Source organism: Dryobates pubescens, chromosome 16, assembly GCF_014839835.1.
Source record: "Dryobates pubescens isolate bDryPub1 chromosome 16, bDryPub1.pri, whole genome shotgun sequence".
Classification (NCBI taxonomy): Eukaryota; Metazoa; Chordata; class Aves; order Piciformes; family Picidae; genus Dryobates; species Dryobates pubescens.
This window is the reverse complement of record NC_071627.1, coordinates 1575333-1597856: the sequence shown is the minus strand read 5'-3', so window position 1 is coordinate 1597856 and position 22524 is coordinate 1575333. Positions and strand designations below refer to the sequence as shown.

At 41.9% G+C, this 22524-nt stretch overlaps 1 protein-coding gene across 2 annotated transcripts in view; it reads right to left on the bottom strand.

Moving 5' to 3' along the window:
- Nucleotides 1-22524, bottom strand: part of PRKCE (protein kinase C epsilon) — a 322277-nt gene that overhangs the window by 49453 nt on the left and 250300 nt on the right. For both annotated transcript variants that reach the window (XM_054168685.1, XM_054168684.1), the window contains exon 11: nucleotides 6432-6586. In XM_054168685.1, coding sequence (XP_054024660.1) covers nucleotides 6432-6586 — 155 coding nt within the window. The remainder of the gene's footprint in view (nucleotides 1-6431; nucleotides 6587-22524) is intronic.

The window sequence follows — 22524 nt, the reverse complement described above, 5'->3', positions numbered from 1 at the left end:
GGTAAGCAAAGTAACATATGGCTTTTACTAACAGTGCCTTCTCAAACATGATGATTTTCTATTTTAAAATAAACATATTTTCAGCCTGAAAAGTCAAGGTCCCAAATCATCCAGGAAGCTGCACACATCATGCATATGAATAGTCTCACTGAATCAAAATCAGCCTATGAATACAGCCTATGAATATGATCTGCATACAGAAATGTTTGCTGGAGACTAAGTGATAAGTTCTTCTGTGACAAGGAGGTGGATAAAAGGAAGAAGGGAATAGGAGGCAAAGTTAATAAATGCAGAAATTGAGCCAAAAGTGACAAGGTTCTGACCAAAAGATGGGAAAAATTGTATGCAAATATCTTTACTGAAGTGTATCAGTCAGATTTTCTTCTAAGGTTGTTCAGTATTTTTAGCATTGTTTGGAACTGGTGTGTGTGTTTCTGTAGAAACTAAGATGTGCCTCAGAATTTTAGGCAAAATAACAGGGATTATCTTGTGTCAGTGCATTTCAGTTTTATATGTGCTGTAGCTCCACTGAATCTTTCTTTTGTGTATGTTTCTCAGTTAAAGTCTACTTATCAAATGCAGAAAGATAACACACATTTCATCTAAAATCACTGACATTCACCCAGAATTAAGTGCAAATATGCTCTGTAACATACCATTGCTAGTATCTGTTGAGAAGAGCTGTTGCCCTTTCTACTGAGTGTACCGGAACACGACTGCCCTCACAGGAATGTAAACTTGGCATTAACACGGGCAGATTCGCACTCCCTGCCCTCTCTCATTTAACATTAACTCACTCCTATACTGTTATCAGAAGGTAAAGGTCATAGCTTTATTTACATAATACACCACTATAAAAACTGTCATTAAATAAAAAAAGCTTTCACCAAATAAACATGAAACAAAAAAATAATGCTGACCTTGCTACTGGGAACTTCCCTTGGAAGTACCTTGTCATTCCCCAGGTGAGGTCAATGGTGCTGGTCTATCCCTCTAAATATTAACTGCCCAGCATGGCTCTTCTGTGCACCCAACTCCCACGCAAGAGACAACTAAGGACTTTCTTATGTTCCAAACCCAGGAGAAATTTAAAAAGCATTCTACTGCTGGCAAAGACTGCGTGGTTCATATCCTATTCCCACAGCCCTTACTCATCCTTCCACAGCTGGAAACCTTGTCAAAGGCTCTCCTTTAGCACAGCAGCCTTTAGCACAATACATAAACTGGGCAGATGGCAGGGTGGACTCCCTCTGTCCAAATGCCAGAAGCCTGGGAACCAACACTCCTTCCTGCTTCTCATCTCCCTCAGCTTCACTCCTCTCCACCCCAGCCCACTGCCTTTTCCTGCTTATTTATGCGTTTCATGACTGCTCGCCTGCCTAGATCCTGCAAGAAAAGTGCAAAGATGGCAGAAGGCCACCAACTAAAATCCTGTTGGAGCTCATGTTCAGTTTCAGACACCAGACCAGGCAGAGTAGAGTATGGATGTAGCCTGGGATGCCAAGCCAGCTAGGAGCACTGGTCAGGTGGCGTGGCTTGCACAGCAGTTCACAGAGACACTGGAACTCAAGACATACATTTGCAGCACAATTCATTCCTTGCTTCCTGCATTTACCAGTGGTGATGGAAATAGTTTGTTGCTTGCACCAGAAGGCAAACTGTAGCTTCTGTGTAGCAGACTCCTGCAATGAGCAGTTTACGGGCTTGAATTCAGAACACTCCTGTGCGTATATCTGGATATGTTATATGAGGGTATAAGGTCTTTCTTTCTCTCCTTCATGGACAAGATCTCAAGCAACAACCTGACTTTTAGCTGTTCAGAGATGCAATATGATGACTTTTACATGCTTAACCCCAAATTCAAATAAAAATGCTTTGTGCCTAGTTTTATATTTAAAAAAAAAGGGGGGGGGGGGGGGGGGGGGAAGGTGAATTTTATTTGGCTGCTGCCACTCAGAAATAACACAGTAACTTGGGAGAATGATGACTTTTAACATGTTAACCACTGACCATGCAACATTTTCATCAGCATAAATATAACTCGTCATTACTGTGCCAGGGCTGCACTGAATCATACAACCACCAGTAAAGTCAGACTTTCTAAATATTCCTATTTCACATAAAAACACACTAATGAAAATACTTTCAATTTTAGGTAGCTCTTCTTTCTGAAACACTGCTGTGTGTTGCCATGATAAATGGGAATGCCAGTAAAACTGACCATTCATGGAAAAATTCAGTGTTGAAACAAGTTCTCAGGGTATTGTGTATAGAGAAAAGCCTGGAGGTATCCTAGGATTGGCACCATTGTATTTGTATTTGCTCAATTCATTGTTAATATATCCTTCATCACACCCAACATACTAATTACAGAGTGTGCAGCAAGCTACAGGCTGGATTATTACTTCATATTGCTGAGGAACTCACAGTTACAGGAGGACTCCCTCCATGACCAGGTGTTATGTGATTTGAAGGTAACAAAGAGGAAGTTAACCCAAAGCAGGTGACACTAATTTCCCACTTTCCCATTTTTCAACCTCTCAGGTGAACTGAAATCGTGTACATTCAGTTTCCATCTTTTGTATTTCAGAGACAGTAGCCCATTTAGCCACTTGAATAGTCTTGAAGCATGTCAGAGATCACACAACATGCAACTACTGGCCCTTCAGGTCTCCACTGCAGCAAGGTTCATCGCTCATACAGTTATTCCCTAAATCAAGTACAAACTGGGAGCACTAACACTTACATTAATAAAGTGGTACACCATTCTAGCGCTGTTGTCTCTGTCTGGGGAAACAACAGTTCTTTGTATGCATTTTGGGACAGACTGGGCCATCTGTGTCACCTCATTTGAACTTGTAAAATGAGAGCCAGAAACATCCACCCAGGTCCCCCTGTCCTCAGCCTACAAACTGCAGGTGAAACAAGAACATGTATCATCTACATACATCTGCAGAAAGTGCACAGGAATGTTGAAAGTCAGTACAAGAGGGGAGTATGGAACTGGCAGTTTCTTAACACCCTGTCTCCATTTTCCCCACATGAAAATAGATAGTAAGCTGATGATGACTGGGCTTAAATATACCAGACCCCAGGGACAGGTGACAGTGAGCATAGTCCACAGCCTTTCATCAACATGTTCAAACTCCATCTCAGCTCACAAGCAAAGTGAGATTCAGTCCAGCCCTTAATTCCTGAAGCTTGGAGACATTTTTTCAAAGCGGTGCAATTGCACAGCACGAACGACGACTGCCAGAAACCAGTGTCTGATTGACTCTATTTGTATTATCAGGCCTCAGCTCGACATGCGCCTGAATAACTGAGTGCCAGATGAGAGAGAAGGTGGCAAGGATAATGCAAATATTTTTATGAAGTTGTTGAAGTGTTTTTGACACAACAACATTATACCCTTAAAAATGCCACACTGAAAATGATTCTAAAGTTTATCTATCATACAAGATGCATTTAGTAACTGCAGTATCTTTTCATACAAAAATTGTGAGGTTGATCTTTATTACCAGTATAAACTTGGTAAACAAAAGGAAGGCATATAATTCCAGTGAGCACACAGATAATTGGATAAGAATGGGAACAACCGCTAGGCCAGCTGCAAAGATGTGAACTTACAGAATAATTTCTAGTGCCAAACAGGGAGCTAGTTTTTCTCTTTCAGCTTCAGGGGAAATGAGGACACACTAGTTATTATAAAAGATGATCATTTAGTATCACCATAACACTTTCTAAAAATCTAACCAACAAGCCAGAGCATGAGCTAAAGCTAGTTATTTACTTCCAAAAATATAACTTTGTTTAGCTCCAAACAAATACTTCCACATACATGGCTGAAAAAAGATCAGAAGCTATAGCAGCTATTTTGAAACCTGCATTTCCATCAAACATCTTAGTTTATTTATAGATTCCCTACTTTCCTTGTGAAGCATTGCCCACACAAGCAGCATTTCCCACTTTGGAGAATAACCATTAATTTCACACCACAGTGTTTTTTCTAGAGATATAATTACACAGAAGACAAGTATTCTTTATTAAACTATGTGAAGGCATGTTAAGTAGCTATGTCTGGTAGTTATTCAGGAGCACAGGTTTTCTTTTCTCTTTCTCTTCTCTTCCCTTCCTCCCCCTTCAACCTCCTGCCTTTTCTTTCCTTGTTTGTCAGCTAATAGGAGCTTTGGAGAGGTAAAGGAATGACCCATGGCAATAAATGATGCAGTGAGGTACAGAAAAATCAGGCTGAAACTGTTCTGTGCAAGACAACTATTCTAACATACACTTGACATCAACAAATGAATTCTCTCTGGGCCTGGCACACTAGGAATGGATTGTGACATTTTCTTACAATTAATTCTTTAAAGATAATCTCTAACTTCTTCCTTCTACTTGCATTTTATAGAATAACTGGGATATGCATTTCATGAATTGTTGAGAATTCCCTTGTTGAGAAAACAAGTCACTCTTATTGACACAACTATGACCGAGTCCAAAAGCCTGTGTCAAAGTAGAATATAACTTAAAATGTTCCTATTGCTATTCCTGTTGTTTTTTAAAGTTACTGCTTTCATCCTACTACTCGTATTATTTCCCTCAGTTTGCCTCTTCTGATAACACCTCCATTGTAACATGCCACTTACAATTTTAGTGTTTTACTGTAGCATGCCAAAGACATGTCAGCACAGCTGCTGAATCAGAAGTTGAGAGTATCTTGCAAAGTTTAAATTTCAAAGCATTGTGTCATCAGAATGACATTTCTTTGGGGACTGAAGTATTTGGACAACAAAAAAGTCACATAAAGAACACAGGCACACAAAGTGATTCAATGCAGCTAGGAGCCAACATACAGCAGAAGCTACAGGCAAAGGAAAAGAGGGAGAAGCTCAAGACTTTGAGTAGAAACAAATCCTCAAAATTCTTCACCGTTAAAAGCACCAACCTTGTCTGTTTCCCTTATGATGGATACCTATAAATTCTGAAGCTGTCACCTTCAACTATCTAAATGTACAAGTACACAGCTTTGGAAATAAATGCAGACAATGAATAGGAAACATGAATGGGCAGCAAAGATAAGAAATATATTGGATCTTCAGCGCCTGAAAACAAACCTATGCAAAGTGGTAGGGCCAGAAGAACAATGTAGTATGTAAACGTAATACCAGTGGTAATAAAGATGGAGATCAAGAGCTGTAGCTAGCAAAAGCAATTAGATTCTTGACTGAAAGAACATCTTAAAGAGATATATTTTCCTCAGAAGATGCAAGGTCCTGGTGTTTGCTACATATCTGGAAAGAAGGTTCCTTCTCTGAGAAGTTTCCCTTTGAATCCCAGTTGGTGGGAAAGACAGTGGCCTCTGATAGGTTACCACTCAATCATGGTTACCAAACATTAAAAATTCACTTCTTTCCATTTCTAATACTTAATTCTAAGCCTTAATATCAATCTAGGGATGTGACAAATTCCACATCCTCACCTTAATGTTTCTTCTCAAGAAATCTGAGACTGCCTGTCCCTGAGATGACTACCCCAAAGCAAAACTGATGGTGAGGGTGAAAATACAAAGAGACTATCAAAACCCAGTTAGATTCACAAAACTTGGAATTTTTAGTAGACAAGACATACTTGTATCCCAATACCTGTAAAGCATGCTGCTTGTGTAAGTCCAAATTTATCACAAGCAATGACAGGCTGCTAAAAACAAATATAAAGAGAGAGGAAGGGTGAAATGACAAGATAAAGGACTTAATAATTAACACATTAACATCAGTATAAAATTTTTCACAGTGATTCCTTTTGATAACAAAAGCCTATCCCTAGATGCATTCTTCAGTAGAGTGCAACAACATGCACTTGTTGTGTGTGTGTTTGTGTGTATGTGCATGGGTCCTGAAGATTAGAAATTGGGAGAGGGGGCAGAGGTTCAAATAGATGCAGAACACTTGCAAGCAAATCAAAATCGCCTACAAAAAGCCACTTCCGGATGGTGACTAAGCCTTCCCCCAGACAAGAGGAAGGGGCATAAGTAAAGCATTGCAAACGACCATCCTGGTTGTATCAGAGTGGAGACAACTAGGACAAACAAACTCAGGAAGTGGCAGGGAGTTAGAAACAGAGAGGAAATCTATGGCACAGAGAGGAAAGTGAAGAGATTGTGCCGATCCGCAGAAGGTCACCTCTGGGTCGCATTGTGCCAAGGTTTTTCAAACTCACTTTATTTGGACAATAATACAAATCTGGCGCACACAGCTGGCCACTGTTGCAGAGGCTATTCAAATGTTAACATTCTCAATGATAAACAGCCAAAAAAAGTTCTATGTAAGCAAACTGGAACAAACAGCCAATCTAAACTGGTTGCTAAGAGACAGAGGATTTCAGCCAAAGCCAGCCCAGAGCCTCAACACTTAAGTTTTGATCAAATAAAGTACCTGTAGATGACACCATGTTGGTGAAGAAACATGAGTGCTGATGTGACCTCTGCTGCATAGAAGCGGGATCGAGGTTCATCAAATTTACGAGAGCGCTGGATTTGAAACATTAAGTCTCCTCCATTTACATATTCCATGACGAAAAAGAGGCGGTCCTGAAATCAATTAAACAGTGTTACTTAGCTAGTTTTGTTAGTCGCACAAAGGACTGCTTGAAGCTACACTTTAGGTGACTGGAGAATTACGTCAAGAAATGAAAGAAACAAATCCTACGACTCTGAAAAACGAAAAGCTGACAACCAAAATACCCCAAACCTACAGACAGAGACAAGAGTCTCAAAGAGAGTAATGAGAAAAAGAGAATAAACTCAGTGTGTAGTAATAAGCAACACACAAATCTCCACACATCAACAAATACATATGGAATTATAATCAATTTTATATAATAACAGAGATACTTACATGATGCAATTTCTTTTAAAATTCAGCTATAACAATGAAGAGATAAAGTTAATCCTGTTAACCTGAGCGAATTTCAGGCTTCTTATTCTCCTCTTATCTCTTACCAGCTCCGTTGTCTGCACAGTACATTTCCCAAATCACGTTAAAATAAACTCAAACTGTTAAGCCATTGAAACCAGTGTTTCCAATCTCAAATACATACACATGACTTTTTGAATTGCCTCATACTTTCAATGACATATAATTACATTCTTTATGTATCAAGTTCTTCTTAATTTTCTTCTGATGCCTTCTACTTCAAAGTTCAAGTTTTCAATACTGTTTTCATGACAGAGAACTAGAAATGAGGTTTGCTTATGAACAGCAACTGAAATTTTTCAACAATCACCCTGTTTTGATGTGTTTCAGAAAAAAACCCCAAACTGAAGCATATGGTGAAGCAGTCAGAACTGAGAACACCAGGAAACTAAATGTGTGCTTGGCACATTGAACCATTTATGATCTGAACTGGAAACACAGATGAAGGCACAAGCAAATAGATTACACACACCTACATGATACAACTTAGATCCTATTTTTTGCAAATATTTCTTATAAATTTTCCTATGCTGCACTAACAGCCCTAAATCATCACCTCTGCCCATTCACTCTTGGTTTGTAAGCTTACTTCACATTCTTTATTTTATTACTGTAAAATATCTACTTTTTCTGAACACAAGTTTAGACAGAGACAAAGGTCACCCTTATATGGCATGGAGAAGATATCTGAGCATATATTCCTTGCTCTGCATGAGATCAAGTGACACAAACAGTTCATTCTTTGGTCACACAAAGTGACACACAGGTGTGTAAGTGTGGAAATTCACCAGAGGGAGTCCATCTCCAACCTTCATGTCACACTGCAATTAGGCTCAAGCTTGTAGTGCCTGATGTGCTGGGTTGAAGCAAAGGAGACAAGATGTGACACTGCTTTGGACAAGCAAAACAACAGAAGATGGAAGTTAATTAACCTCCCACAAATGAACCCAAGACTGCAGGCTACATAGTTTATATAGATGAGTCCAGAAACCAATAAATGCTTGCCATTTGTCTTTAATCATTTGCTCCAAGACTCAGATTCAATGCATAGGACATAAAAATATCCTTAAACTTCAGTGTGTGTCCTAATCCTGCTCATTAAGTGCCTAAATGTTTTACTTATCAGGGATGTTTCCTGGAGGAGGCTAGAAATGTTTGGCTGACTTTCTGCTGATTAGAGAAAGAGGATGCAGGGAAAAAATCCTTGTGCCTTTCCCTCCCTGTGCCTTGGAAACACAGAAACTGCCCAAATTCAGGATTCACGTGAACTGGTATTCTTGGTAAAACATCACTAACAACTTTGGTACATTTTCCAACATTTTTCTCACTATTCACCAGTAACAAAAAACTACTAAAGAACATCATCAACCCTTCTGCCTGTGTCATACATTCAAAAGAGCATGGTTTCAGAGCCTCGACTTTGTTCTTTTTTTCATTGCTCGCTACTGCTGATAATAAGCATTCAAAATCACAGTGCAGATATCTTGACATTAGTTCCAGAGAGAAATGAGAGAGGCAGAACAAGAATGCATATTTTTGCTTAAAATAAACAAAGGTGATATTTAAAGGCACTAATGAGAATTACAAGCTTGCTTTTAAAAAAATCTGATAGGTCTCAGATGGTGTTATGATTTCAGATGCCAGAGCTACAGGAAAAATGCAGTCAGTTTTGTGACAAAGCCAGTCAAACGCACAGCTGTTTTGGTACAGTACTGTAACATAAGAAGATGCAATGTCCCTAAGAAGTTGATGTCCTTCATGAGGCTCCCGATTACTTCACTACAGACTAACTCAAAGAGCAGCTTCAGTACAACTTTCCCCTTCGCAGCTTCTTGCCTTATATTACCTCACATGGATATACTGCGATGTTTCAAGTACAAAACTCATTTGGTCTACAGACTAGGGAGCATCCAACTAACATTTGGCTAAAGTAACTTCTCCTAACACTTGCTGGAATGAAATTGAACCTTCTTACATCTTTATTTTACCCTTTGCAGAGTCAACAGTCTGGATATGATGGGGCACAACCAAGAAAAAGAAGCTGCAATTCACATGCTTCTGAACAGACATGCTCATTCTCCAGATTGCTACATTTTTGCTGCACCTGTATCTCAAGTATAAAACAAATAATGCTGATGCAAAGTGATTGAGCTGCTGTGTCTTACAGTTGTGCCTCCCAAACAGTGATCCTCAGCTTGCCATTTCCTAACATGTTAGGATAAGCATTCCATCATTTTTATACTAAATACTCCGTTTGATCCAAATAGAACCAGCGTCTGTGACATTCACCAAATGGCTAAGTGCTAATACTCAACACCAGAAACTGTATTTAGTTAAAGCTTCAAGTTCCTTTATCAGCTCAGTCCTTTGACATTTCCAGCTTAGCCAAGTCTAGCAGAGTATCTTGTCATCAGACAGTCTGAACAAAAGCTTTAGCATTAGCTCCATTCACAGAGCTCAGCAGTACTATCTCTCTTACCTTATTCCTCATTATGCATATCCCATTCTCAATTTGAGAATGGCAGATTCTGCAGAACTATACCTACTAAGACCAGAATTAACAACTTAGTAAATGAAATTGGTCTGTTGTTGCATTTTTCTCCTGATTTTTTCCTGTTTTCCTGGGTGCACATTTCAGCTTTCCAATAAAAGCATTGTTTGAAACTCCTGTTCTCTATTTACAGTGAGTCTGGGAAAGGGTTTGGAAAGCACTACTTCCCACTGACTAACATGGGGTGATCAGTATGCAGTACAACATAAAAATGTGCAGCAGGCCAGAGTTTTAACATTAGAAGGCATCAGTTGTTTTGATGAAAGATATTCTACCCCTATGAAGACCACTTTCTTAAAACCACTGTCTGGAGTTTTCTTTCTTTTTTCTTTTACACTTTTTTTTTGGTCAGGAATATTTCATGATCATCTGGGACATAAATTTACATGAATAAAAAAATGCAAGAGGAGAGAGACATTTTATGAATATGAGCTGAATTTGGTAAACTATTTCTGCCCCCCACCCTGATTCCCATAAGTTCAACAACACTGGACACACTATTCTGATTTTTGCTAGTTACGCGATTTTCCCCATCTTTCATCAAAAGTTAATGATCCAAATACAGGCTCCTAACCCTCTATCTCCCTTCTGTCATAATGTAAGCACAGAGAGAGAATGAACCAAGAATTCTGTGACTAATGAAAAGAATTCATCCTTGAACAGGAGTTGTGAAATAATTGTACTATGTCTGATTATATGTATCTCACTGTAGGTATCACCAGGATGTATTCAAATATTGAAGTGGGAGAATATAAAGTGAATACCCTAAAAATGATATATTAAGGGACAACACAGTGTTTACTCAGTTAAAAATGAGATACAATGTATGACTTTGTCATTGATTGCGTTCCAAAAGAAAATTCAAGGGGTTTGGTTTGGACTGCATTATTTTTGGGCTCTATTTTCATAACATTTGAGAAGTATGCTTTGATGAACAAAATTCATGTATAGCAGTCCTGGGAACTCTTTAATTATATAAACTGAAATAAAAGGTAAAATCACAAACAAAGACATTATATGTTAATCCTCTCTTGGCATCTCTAAAGCAAAAAAAAAAGTACTGCAAAGTAATCTAATATATTTTCCTAAGTAATTAGATTCTTTTACAGGGTTTATTTTAGCCCTTAATCATACCTGCTTTTCCTTGAATTTCTCAAAGGGTATGCTTGACTGAGAATACTTCAGATAATAAATGGAAAGAAAAACAGTGCAGAGAGCATGGGTAAGAAATTGAAAAGCAAAGTGGGTATCAAATAAACAAGCTAGAAGACAAGACGTTCAACTTCACTCTTTCCACAGTATTTTCTGACCATAAATATAACCACTATATTGGACTGCATAAATGCCTGCTTTAACACCTATATTCTTCCAGTCTCACCTCTCAAATGTCTTAATTGAGATAGTCTCCTCTATGCATTATGTCATCAAAAGTGGACTCCAAAAGCAACTTCTCTTCTAGTCTCTGTCTTTATCACTATTGGGAGACTTGTCACTTAAATTAGAAACCTTTTTTCATAACTTTTCTCATTCCACTCCTTTAATTGTGCCTCAGCTTCATTTTTCATCCTCCTTGCCCTTCAAAATAGCCATCCTTTAGTTCTATAGTAAATTCTTCTCACTAATCCTTTACTCTTTATTTTGGTTATTACTACCACATTTGCTCTTCAAAACCATTCTCTGATTTTTGGTTTTATTTATACACTTTTGGTTAACCTCAACCTTTATACTATGGGCACTCCTTGTCAGTTAATATTTGTTTGTTTTCAAATAGAGCCTCTACCTTTTGTTTCTTTTGTGCATGTTTTTAACTGGCAAAAGGGGGCTGATTTCCAGAAACACAGAATCATGGAATGGTTTGGGTTGGTTTGGAAGGGACCTTAAAGATCAGGTAGTTTCAAACATCCTGTCATGGGCAGAATCACCTCCTACAAGATCAGGTTGCTCAAGGCCCCATCCAATCTAGCTTTGAACACTTTCAGGGTTGGAGCCTCCACAACTTCTTAGAATTGTAGAATCATAGAATTGTTAGGGTTGGAAGGGACCTCAAGGATCATCCAGTTCCAACCTCCCTGCCATGGGCAGGGATACCTCACACTACATCAGGTTGCTCATAGCCACATCCAGCCTGGCCTTAAAAAACTTCCAGGGCTGCGGCTTTCACCACCTCCCTGGGCAACCTGTGCCAGTGTCTCACCACCCTCATGGGGAAGAACTTCTTCCTAACAACCATTCTGAATCTACTAATTTCTATTTTTGCTCAATTCCCCCTAGTCCTATGTGCAGGGCTTCATTGCCTCTCAAGGGAAGGAGCTTGCAGAGCTTTGCATTATAAAATCTTTCCTACTCCTCCCTGACACCCTAAAAAGTCCCTCCCCAGCTTTCTTTTATCCCCTTTCAGATACTGAAAGGCCACAATAAGGTCTCCTTGGAGCCTTCTCTTCACCAGACTGAACAGCCCCAACTCTCTCCAGCCCTCTGATCACCCTCATGGCCCTTCTCTGGACATGTTCTAGCACATTCAGATCCTTCTTGTGATAGAGGCTCCAGATCTGGATGCAGTACTCCAGGTGGGTTCTCACCAGAGCAGAGTAGAGGGGGAGAATCATCTCCCTGGACCTCCTGGATATGCTTCTCTTGATGCAGCCCAGGATGGGATTGGCTTTCTGGGCTTCAAGTGCTCACTGCTGGTTCATGTTGAGCTTCTCATCCACCAACACCCCCAAGGCCTTTTCTTCAGGGCTGCTCTCAAGCCAGTCCCTGCCCAGCCTATATCAGTGCCTGGGATTGCCCCAACCCAGATGCAGGACCCAGCACTTGGTCTTGTTGAACCTCATGAGGTTGTCACGGGCTCACCTCTCCAGCCTGTCAAGGTCCCTCTGGATGGCATCCCTTCCCTCCAGCATGTCTGCTGCACCCCACAGCTTGGTGTCATCAGCAAATCTGCTGAGGGTGCACTCAATGCCACTGTCCATGTCACCAACAGAGATGTTAAACAAGACTAGTCCCAGGAGTGATCCCTGAGGGACTCCACTTGTCACTGGCCTCCACTTGGACATGGACCCATTGACAGCCACTCTGGGTGAAGCCATCAAGCCAGTTCTGTATCCACTGAATGCTCCATCCATGGAACCCATCCTGCACCAGCTGGAGACCAGGTTGTGGTGTGGGACAGTGTTGAAGGCTTTGCTCAGGTCCAGTTGAATGACCTCAGTTGCTTGGCCTTCATCTGTTAATGTGACCTTGTCATAGAAGGCCACCAGGTTTGTCAGGCAGGATTTGCCCTTGGTGAAGCTGTGTTGATTGTACCAAATCACTTCTGTTATTCTTCTGCCTCAGCAGTGCCTCCAGGAGGATCTGCTCCAAGATCTTACCAGGCACAGAGGTGAGACTGCTTGGCCTATGGGTCCCTGGGTCATCCTTCTTTCCCTTCTTGAAAATGGGAGTTATGTTTCCCCTTTCCAGTCAGTGGGGACCTCCTCAGACTGCCAGGACTTTTGGAATATGATGGAGAGAGGCCTAGCAACCTCCTCCCCAGCTCCCTCAGCACCCCTGGGTGTATCCCATCAGGTCCCATGGACTTGAACACTTCCAGGTCCTTCAGTTGGTCAGAACCTGATCTTCACTCACCATGGGCAGTTCCTTCTTCCAGCCCCTGTCATTATCTTCCCTTATTCTGGGAGTGTGGCTGGAGCCCTTGCCAGTGAAGACTGAGGTAAAGAAGTCATTGAGAACCTTAGCCTTCCCCATGTCACTTGTCACCAGGTCACCTGTTTCCTTTCTGAGGGGGCCCACACCTTCCCTAGGCTTCCTCTCACCATTACTATACCTATAGAAATGTTTACTGTTCCCCTTGATCTCCCTGGCTAGATTTAATTGTAACTGAGCTTTAGTTTTTCTAACCAGGTCTCCTGATACTCAGGCAGCTTCCTTACATGCCCCCATTCCAGCTGTCCTCTCTTCCACTCCTTGTAGAGTTTCTTTTTGTGTGCCAGGGTGTCCAGGACCTCCCTGCTCATCCAGGCAGGTCTCCTGGCATTCTTTCCTGCTTTCCTCCTTGTGGGTATACTTTGCTCCTGGGCATGGAGAAGGTGATCCTTGAACAATGAGCAGCTCCTGGGCCCCTCTTCCCTCTAGGGCTTTGTCCCACGACACTTCGGCCAGCAGACCCCTGAAGTGATCAAAGTCTGGATGTCTAAACTCTAGGGTTGCAAGCTTGGGATACATCCTCCTAGTTGCCCTGAGGATCTTACATTCTGTTGCTTCATGGTCACTACAGCCAAGGCTATCCCTGAGCCTCACATTGGTCATCAGGCCTTCTCCATTGGTGAGCACAAGGTCCAGCATAGCCTTTTCTTGTTGGTTCCCCTACCATTTGGAGGAGGACATTATCATCTGGTACCTGGCTGTGTTGTCCCTCCAGCAGATGTCAGGGTGGCTGAAATCCCCTAGGACCAGGGCCTGTGAACGTGAAGCCACTTCTCTTTGCCTGTGGAGTGCCTCATCTGCTTTGTTCTGCTGCTCAGGTGGCCTGTAGCCAGACCCCTACAGTAAATCACCTTCCAGCTTATCATCCTTGCCCAGGTGGAGCTTGTACCCATCATTTATCCCTACATTCCAGTCATGGGAATCATCCCACCAAGTTTCACTATGTCATAGCATTCCAGCAGCACAGTGTCTTAATTCATCCTGTTTGTTGCCCAGGCTGTGTGCATTTGCATAGAGGCACTTCATCTGTGCTGGCAGTGCCCACCCCAGCGTGAATCCCCCTTGGTTCCCTTGGGGTTTCCCAGTGCTTCATCCTTGGCTTGCCTCAGGGCAACAGTGGAAAGACCTTGCTAGCTTCCCTCTCTCTGCCTCTGGTGAGCTGCCCTGATGTCTGTCACAGGCAAGCATGAGATTAACAACCCCTCTTCCCCCTGTCCCCTTCAAATCTAGTTTTAAAGCCCTATCAATGAGCCCTGCCCAACTCCTGCCCTAGAATCCCTTTTGCCCCTCTGGGGACAGGTGCATCCCATTGGTTGTTTGCAGCTCTGGTGCCCTGTAAACTGAACTCTGATCATAAAATCCAAACCCCTGTCAATGACACCAGTCCCAGAGCCATGAATTGACCTCTCGGCTCTTCCTGAATATTCCCTCATCCATTGCTGATGTCAGAGGGATGGAGAAGAACACAACTTCAGCTCCTGATCCCTTTAGCAGTTGCCCCAAGGTCCTGAGGTCTCTTCTAATTGATTGTGAGCCTCTCACTGCTGCATCATCACTACCCACCTGAAAAACCAGCAGTGGGTAATAGTCTGAAGGATTCACAAGGGTGGGAAGTTTACCTATGACAGCCTTTACCCAGGCCCCAGGGAGCCAGCAGAGCTCTCTATGAAGTGGGTCTGGTCTGCATATCAGCTCTCTGCTCCCCTCAGCAGGGAGTCACCTACAACAATGACCCTTTGATTTTTTTGTTTCAGGGTCAGTTTTATGGCTGGCCTGAGTCAGGTCAGCCTTGGTGGCACTTCTGGCCCTTGTGGCACTTTTGTCCTTTGTGAGTGCGTGTCTTTGCGCACAACCAGTTCCTCCTGCAGAGCCTCATATCTGTTCTGCAAGGGCACTGTGGGTGGTGTGCTTCTCAAAGGAGCACAATTGCTCTATTTGTATCGTTTGTTTTGTTGACCCTGCACATGTGAGTTACTGCAGTTACTGCAGCGGGGCTGGGGGCTTGCTGATGAGAGGATATTGAATCCTCTGCCCTACTAAGAGTCGACTCCCATCCTGTATTTGTAAAAATCAGTTTGTGAAAGTTATCAATTTCCCTCTTACTCTCCCTGATGCTTCGTAACCTACTCACCTCTTCCCTGAGCTCCACCACTTCATCCTGGAGCTGTGGCAACCGGCTAAGCAGGTCAAAACCTGCTCACACCTCACACACCCACAGGCAGTGTTGCCCCCTGTTGCCTGTGAAAGGCTGTGCCATTCTTCACAACCTGTGGCCTGAGTGCCAATATCCATTTTGGTGGGTGCAGAGAGCACAGTCTTCCTCCTCCAAATAGCCACCATCATGCCTTCAGTAAAAGTGAAGCACCTTGTGTCCTGCCCATATGCCCTGCTTGTGCCAGCTACTGAGCTAATTCACAAGGAGCCCCTGGGGTACACTCAGTCTCTATTTGCTCTCCCTGTGCCTGTTAGCCTGCCTGTACCAATGGCCACTTGCTCCCAGCTGTCTGCCCACACCCCTCCCTCTCATGCCCCACTTGCTGGGTTCCAAAAAGCAAGACAGCTGTTGCCTTGCAGCTTGCAGTCCAAGAGCAACCTGTTCCATAGCCTCACCACCCTCATGGAGCAGAACTTATCCCTAACAGCTAATCTAAACCTAGCTTCTTTCAGTCTGAAGCCATTATCCCTTGTCCTGTCACTACATGTCCATATTGAAAGTTCTTCTCCAGCTGTCCTGTAGGTCTTCTTCAAAGACTGGAAAGCTGCAATAAGGTCTCCCCGGAGCCTTCTATCCCAATTCTCTCAGCCTGTCTTCCTAGGAGAGGGGCTCCTGCTCTCCGATCCACTGCTAGACCCGTTCTAACACTTCCATGTCCTTGTCTTGGAGACTCCAGAACTGGGCACAGTATTCCAGGTAGGGTCTCCCAAGAGTGGAGCAGAATGGTGAGAATCACCTCTCTTGACCTGCTGGCTACGCTTCTTTTGATACAGCTCAGGATTTAGTTGGCTGGCTGGGCTGCACAGGCAAATTGCTAGCTCACATTGACCTTCGCATCAACCATCACCCCCAAGTCCTTCTACCCTGGACTGCTCTCTATCCATTTTCTGCCCAGCTTGTATTTTTGCTTGGACTGGGCTTTGTTGAACTTTGTAAGGTTGGCATTGGCCCACCTCTCAAGCCTGTCCAGGCCCTTCCCTCCAGCACACTGACCACACCACACAGCTTGGTGCTGTCGGCAAACTTGCTGAGGGTGCGCTCTGTTGCACTGTCCATGTTGCTGACAAAGATGTTAAGCAGCACTGGTGCCTGTACCGATCCCTAAGGAACACCACTTAACACTTGCCTCCAATTAGAAATTGAACCACTAACCATCGCTCTTTATCTCCTCATAAGTCATCAAGCCACTGACTATCACTATCTCCACTTAGACATTTTGCCATTGATCATTGTTCTTTGAGTGTGATCATCACACAAATTTTTGTATTCACTGAGTGGTCCACTGTCGTAGTTTGGCTGGGTGCCCTCTGCTACAGGGGTGTTTCCTGTGTCCAGAAGTCCAGCCCAGTGGGTGGACACAGGAAATTATGTATTTCTACCATAATCCCTTGCACCACTATAAATTTTGCGGCAGGGTCTGGCACTTCCTCTTTTCCTTCCTCTCCGAGACTTGGTAACTGGGGGAGAGATCTCCCGGCCATGGGCCTGATTGGGCCCAAGGCCACGGGGGGATGGGCAGTCTCAGATCTGGCCAGCTGAGACTAGCCTAGCAGTAGGGGGGGAAGGAGGAGCCCTAGGGGTTTTGGGTGCACCCTCAGGTGGGGTTGGGATCTTTCTGGGTCTCTTTCTTGTCACTATGTTTCTTTTTTTGTACACACTCACTGTTCTCTATTTAAACCTTCCACCACTTTTGCAATCTGTTTGTTCGAGTCGTTACTTCTGCATGTGGTGGGGAGGGGGTCTGCCCCAACCCATTACATCCACCTATCAAATTCCTGTCTTTCCAGTTTAGAGACCAAGACATTTTGGGGGAGAGTGTTAAGTGCTTTGCACAAGTCCAGGTAGACAACATCAGTTGCTGTTCTCTTGTCCATCAATGCTGTTATCCTATCATAGAAGGCCACCAAATTTGTCAGGCAAGGTTTGCCCTTGGTAAAGCCATGTTGGCTGCCACCCATAACCTCCTTGTTTTACATGTGCCTTATCAGAGGATTCAGGAGGATCTACGCCATCATTGTGCTATAATAGTAATAAACTCTCAGGACATAGTAGGCTCAATCCAGCTCCTCTTTGTGCAGGTGTTATTAATGACCAAGACATTCCTAGCAGTAAGATCAGATAATGTGGCCAATCAGTTGTGGTTTAACAGATGACACTATACAGTAGACTGTATAGTTCTTGTTTAGATGTGGAATACCATTGCTGAAGAATAAGCCTCTATGTAAACCCTGTATAGAAGCTTAGAGATGGACTTTGATGTATTGTTTACATTAATTACTGTGTAGCCTTTAAAAGATTTTTTTAAAAGTTGTTACCAGTCAGTAACTTGTCTGTCCTTTGTTTTCCAATTAAAATCTCATTAACATTAAATCGCAGACAATACATTGATAGACATAAGGTCAAGTACAATTCTCACTGCAATCTGAACAATGTGAACTCTTTTTTCTTTTCCTTTCAAACAAGTCCTACCAGCTGGGGGACCCAACATACAGTTCAGCACAACCTCATCACTGAAATATTACAAAACCGAAAATAAATCACCCAATCTGTCTCCCAGTTTAAAATCTGGGATGTGCATCCATGCTACAAGCCTGAGAACAGACCTTTTCACTACTGGTTTTGTCTCACAGTTCAACCCTTCCTCCTGATTCTCACTCCTTCCCTAAACTAAGTACTTCCCATGAATACAATTTTTCCTTTGAGTTCAGAAAGTTGTATTTGATTTTGATTTCTCCAGAGGCTACTGAAAATATCAACGAAACTAATATGTGCATTAAATACAGGTAAATTTAAATGAAAAATACTTTGTATTCTAGTAGAATACTGTTACATAAAGGGATATGTTTAGTGCCACAGCCACTAAAGTTATTGCAAAACAGAAGTCAAAGATATAACCTTTATTGCACAAGAAGTCACAGAAATATATTGCCTTGGTATGATCTGTAAGTGATATTTTATTCATAAGCATGTATGGAACTCTTTTCCAACTAGCACAAAACTGTGATTACTTAACTCTATTTAAACAGGATGCTCAAACAGTTTGTTTAAAATTACCTAAAAGTACCAAAGCTGTCCCACCCCCTCAGAACTTGAATAAACATTTCCTGCCTCTGCTGGAAATTGCACAGGCCACACTTGTACACAAAAACTATATGCAAACGTCCAACACCCTGAGCAGAAGACTAAGCAGAATGGCAGATTCATCTTCCAGCATCCCAGCATTAGGAAGGATAAATATGAAAACAAGGGAGAAAACAAAAAAAACCCCAACCAATGAAAAACTACCCTGTTCATTTGATTCCTTTTCTGAGTTTACAGTAATAATCCTTCAACAGGACACTAAAATATGTTATCTGTCACTGATTTCAGTGTTTATACTCAGGGCTAATTGTGTTGGTTTTTCCTGTTTTGTACCAGGACTTTCATGGGGTTCCAAATAAGAAGGAAACAATTTCTATGAATCTCCTATTTCTTGGAATAGCTGTCCTGCACACAGGGGATGTCTGCATCTCCCCATCTTCCACTTCAAACACACACACACACAAAAAGCACACATACAGATTTTGTATTAAAGGTTTTGGATTTTGTTTTGTCAACCATACACTTCAAATTTCTCCAAGCTTATGAATACTGTTATATCTAGGGATTTATTGCTCAGTTTATTCAGCTTTGTCCAGTACTCAATTTGGAATCCTTTTTTTGCACTTAAAAGAAAGAATGACCTCAAAGTGAAAACTACTACTGGAGCTTACCTTACCCAAAATACCAGTTCCTAGCTGTGCTGCAAGTTATATACTTTTTCCAGAAAATACACTTTTATTGCTTTCCAACTTGATTTCTTATGCAAAGAACTGGCTATTGATTTCTTGTGAATTGATCACAAAATACTTCTCAGACACCCCAGACATTATGTCAATAGAGAGTCTGTGAGATGAATCATGGTTTTAAAGTGTTGAAAATGGTTTCAAGAGCAGCTGGTCCTCCTTGAGACACTGGATAACTCAGGAAAACCCTCCCTACTCTACCCTATGCTATGAAGGATAGGAAAATCTACAAATTGAATGTAATTACTTTCCAAACAGTGCTTTCTGAATCAGTACAGAGATCTCCAAACCTTTACACTGTATTACTGTAAAGACTTGCATTGTGGCATCTACGCATTTATAATGTGACATCTGATCTTCATAAAGCAGAGCTGGTTATGTTGCCTTGGTCGTGGGAGGTTTGCATTGCCTCCCTGTGGAATATCGATACTGGAATCAAATAGTGTTTTTAACACTTCTTCATGCACCTAACACATCCCACAGTAATATTCAAAGAAGAAAATATGGCTACTGTATGTATATTGAGATAAACTGGCTGGCTGAGGGTGGGGGACTTATTATTTACCAGCAGCAGACCACAGAACTATGGAAAATACAATTTAAAATTCAAAGCAGGACATACTAGCCAGGACCTTGTGGGACACGATCAATTCTTTAAAAAATTGTCAAAGGGTATGATTGGGTTTTACCTTGACTGGCATTTCAAGAAGGAAGTCTTGTTTAATGACTTTTCCAAAGACAGACTCAATAATACTTTAAAACTGTTAAATATTAAGAGAAGCCAGACTGTGCCAAGTTGGAGAGAGTGAAAAATGTGCTATTTGGTATGTTCTTAGTACTAATACTTCTAGCGAAGTTTAGGTGATTGCTTCAAATATTCTAAGAATCTAATTCCACATTACTCTAGGCAGCAAAATACTCAGACTTTAACATCACTTTTGAAATGCAGAGGCCTTCATCTGTACCACACCTTGAGTTTCTTGTGTCCAGTTCTGGGCCCCCTCAATTTATGAAGGACATTGAGACACTTGCACATGTCCAGAGAAGGGCAAAAAGTCTGGGGAGGGGTCTGTGAGCACAGCCCTGTGAGGAGAGACTGAGGGAGCTGGGGTTGCTTAGCCTGGAGAAGAGGAGGCTCAGGGGAGACCTTCTTGATGTCTACAACTCTCTGAAGGGAGGTTGTAGCCAGGAGGGGGTTGGTCTCTTCTCCCAGGCAACCAGCACTGGAACAAGAGGACACAGTCTCAAGCTGCACCAGGGGACGTTCAGGCTGGCTGTTAGGAAGTAAGTTTCTTCCCAGAAAAGAGAGATTGGCCATGGGAATGTGCCTGCCCAGGGAGGTGGTGGACTCACCATCACTGGAGGTGTTTAAGAAGAGCCTCCATGAGGCACTTGGTGCCATGGTTTAGTTAATTAGATGGTGTTGGGTGATAGGTTGGACTTGATGATCTCGAAGGTCTTTTCCAACCTGGTTAATTCTATGCTATGCTATGGTATGGTATTACAACCACGTAATTTTTTGAGGCTCTTCTCCAAAATCCCTCACAGTTGTTTACAGTTTTCAGAGGTTCAGAGGAAAACCTGCCTCTAGTGCTACTAGTCTTGCAAAGAAACACATTTTGCCCTTTCTATTCAAGCCTTCCAAATACTAAACTTGTTGGTTGAAGTGTTGGTCAGACATCATGTTGCCTGCTGTCACTGTAAAAGCCAAATTAATTCTATTCATATTCTATTCTATTCTATTCTATTCTATTCTATTCTATTCTATTTCTATTCTATTCTATTCTATTCCATTCCATTCCATTCCATTCCATTCCATTCCATTCTATTCTATTTCTATTTCTATTTCTATTTCTATTCTATATTATGCCTTCAGCATATATGAATGCTTCAGTGATACCTGTAATATAATATCTAGTGTTCTGACATGCTGTCTACAGGGCTTAGTGGCAAGACTCTCTTTAGCTCAGATGGAATCGAGATCAGGATTAGATTTTTGATGTTGTAATATGTGAACTTTGTTAACCAGGGACATCCAGTGAAGAAGCAGAACAAATTATATGCATTGGCATTTCATCAGTTCTACCCCCTAACATCTAACCTTAGAAATGAACTTTGGGGAAATCTTTAACCACTAGTTATCCTGGAGAGAGATGTATTCTCTTCTCACTGGATATTTCCAGGAGTTGGTAAAAATGTTTCAGTCTGTGCCAAGCTGCAGTGTTGGTAGCCTCAAGCTCCACAGTGAGTTCAGGAAAGGAGTGCTGCTCCCTGGAGTGATAAGCCTGATCCCTGCCTGCTCCCACAAACCCCAAGCAAGCCTAGACAGCAGGGATGCAAGAAGTGTGCCAGCTGCTATAATATCCTCTTTGTACCCTTTCTCTCATACAAGGGAGAAAACAACTGGAATCCTTTGCAGAAATGGTGTGTTTTGTAGACCTAGTCACTTCAAAAGGGCTATCAAGTAGGGAAAGCTTCTGAGGCCATTTCCCTAATACCTTCATTTGATGACAGATAAGCTGTGAACTGCACCTTTTATGAAATTCTTTGATCTCATCTTCTTTTGGTGTTGTTTGGAAAAAAGAACTGTTCTGGTGAGATAATTTTAAAGACCTCTCATTTAATGGCCTGACACACATGGCAGAAAATGACATCAAGCCTGCACAATGTCATTATGCAGAGTATTTTACAGTGTGCAGGCAGCTATTAATATTCCTTTGTTCATACAGGAAAACATAAGCACTGTCTTCCAATTACAATTAACTATGTAGTTTTTAAAGGCACATCAGAACTTCCAAGAACAACTTATAACCTGCTTATAACCTAATGCTGCCTGGGCATTTAGCTTATGTTTTCAAGCACACAAGGGAAATGCAAAGGATGGTATGCAACTAATAGAGAACACTCTGTAGTGTAGCCAGTTGGTCCATCAGCAGTGGCTTCTAAAGGAAAAGGAACCCAGCTAATGAAAATGATGGGATGAAATACTCATTCAGTAACCATTTTCTGAGAAATTATTCATTATTCTTGGAAAAAAACCAAACCCTCAGTGGATAAATCTTTATCATTCAGTCATGTTGTACTGAAACAGTGGGTTTTTTTGTTTCAGAGATGCAGCCATCTAACTGAAAAGCAGTTGTCTTCTCAGATCTATGAGAAGTCATGGTCCAGGAGGAAACTTTGACACCATCACCAATGAGTTACACGTATAAAATTACCTGAAGAACTCTGCTCGAGATATGATTCCCAGTCACATAT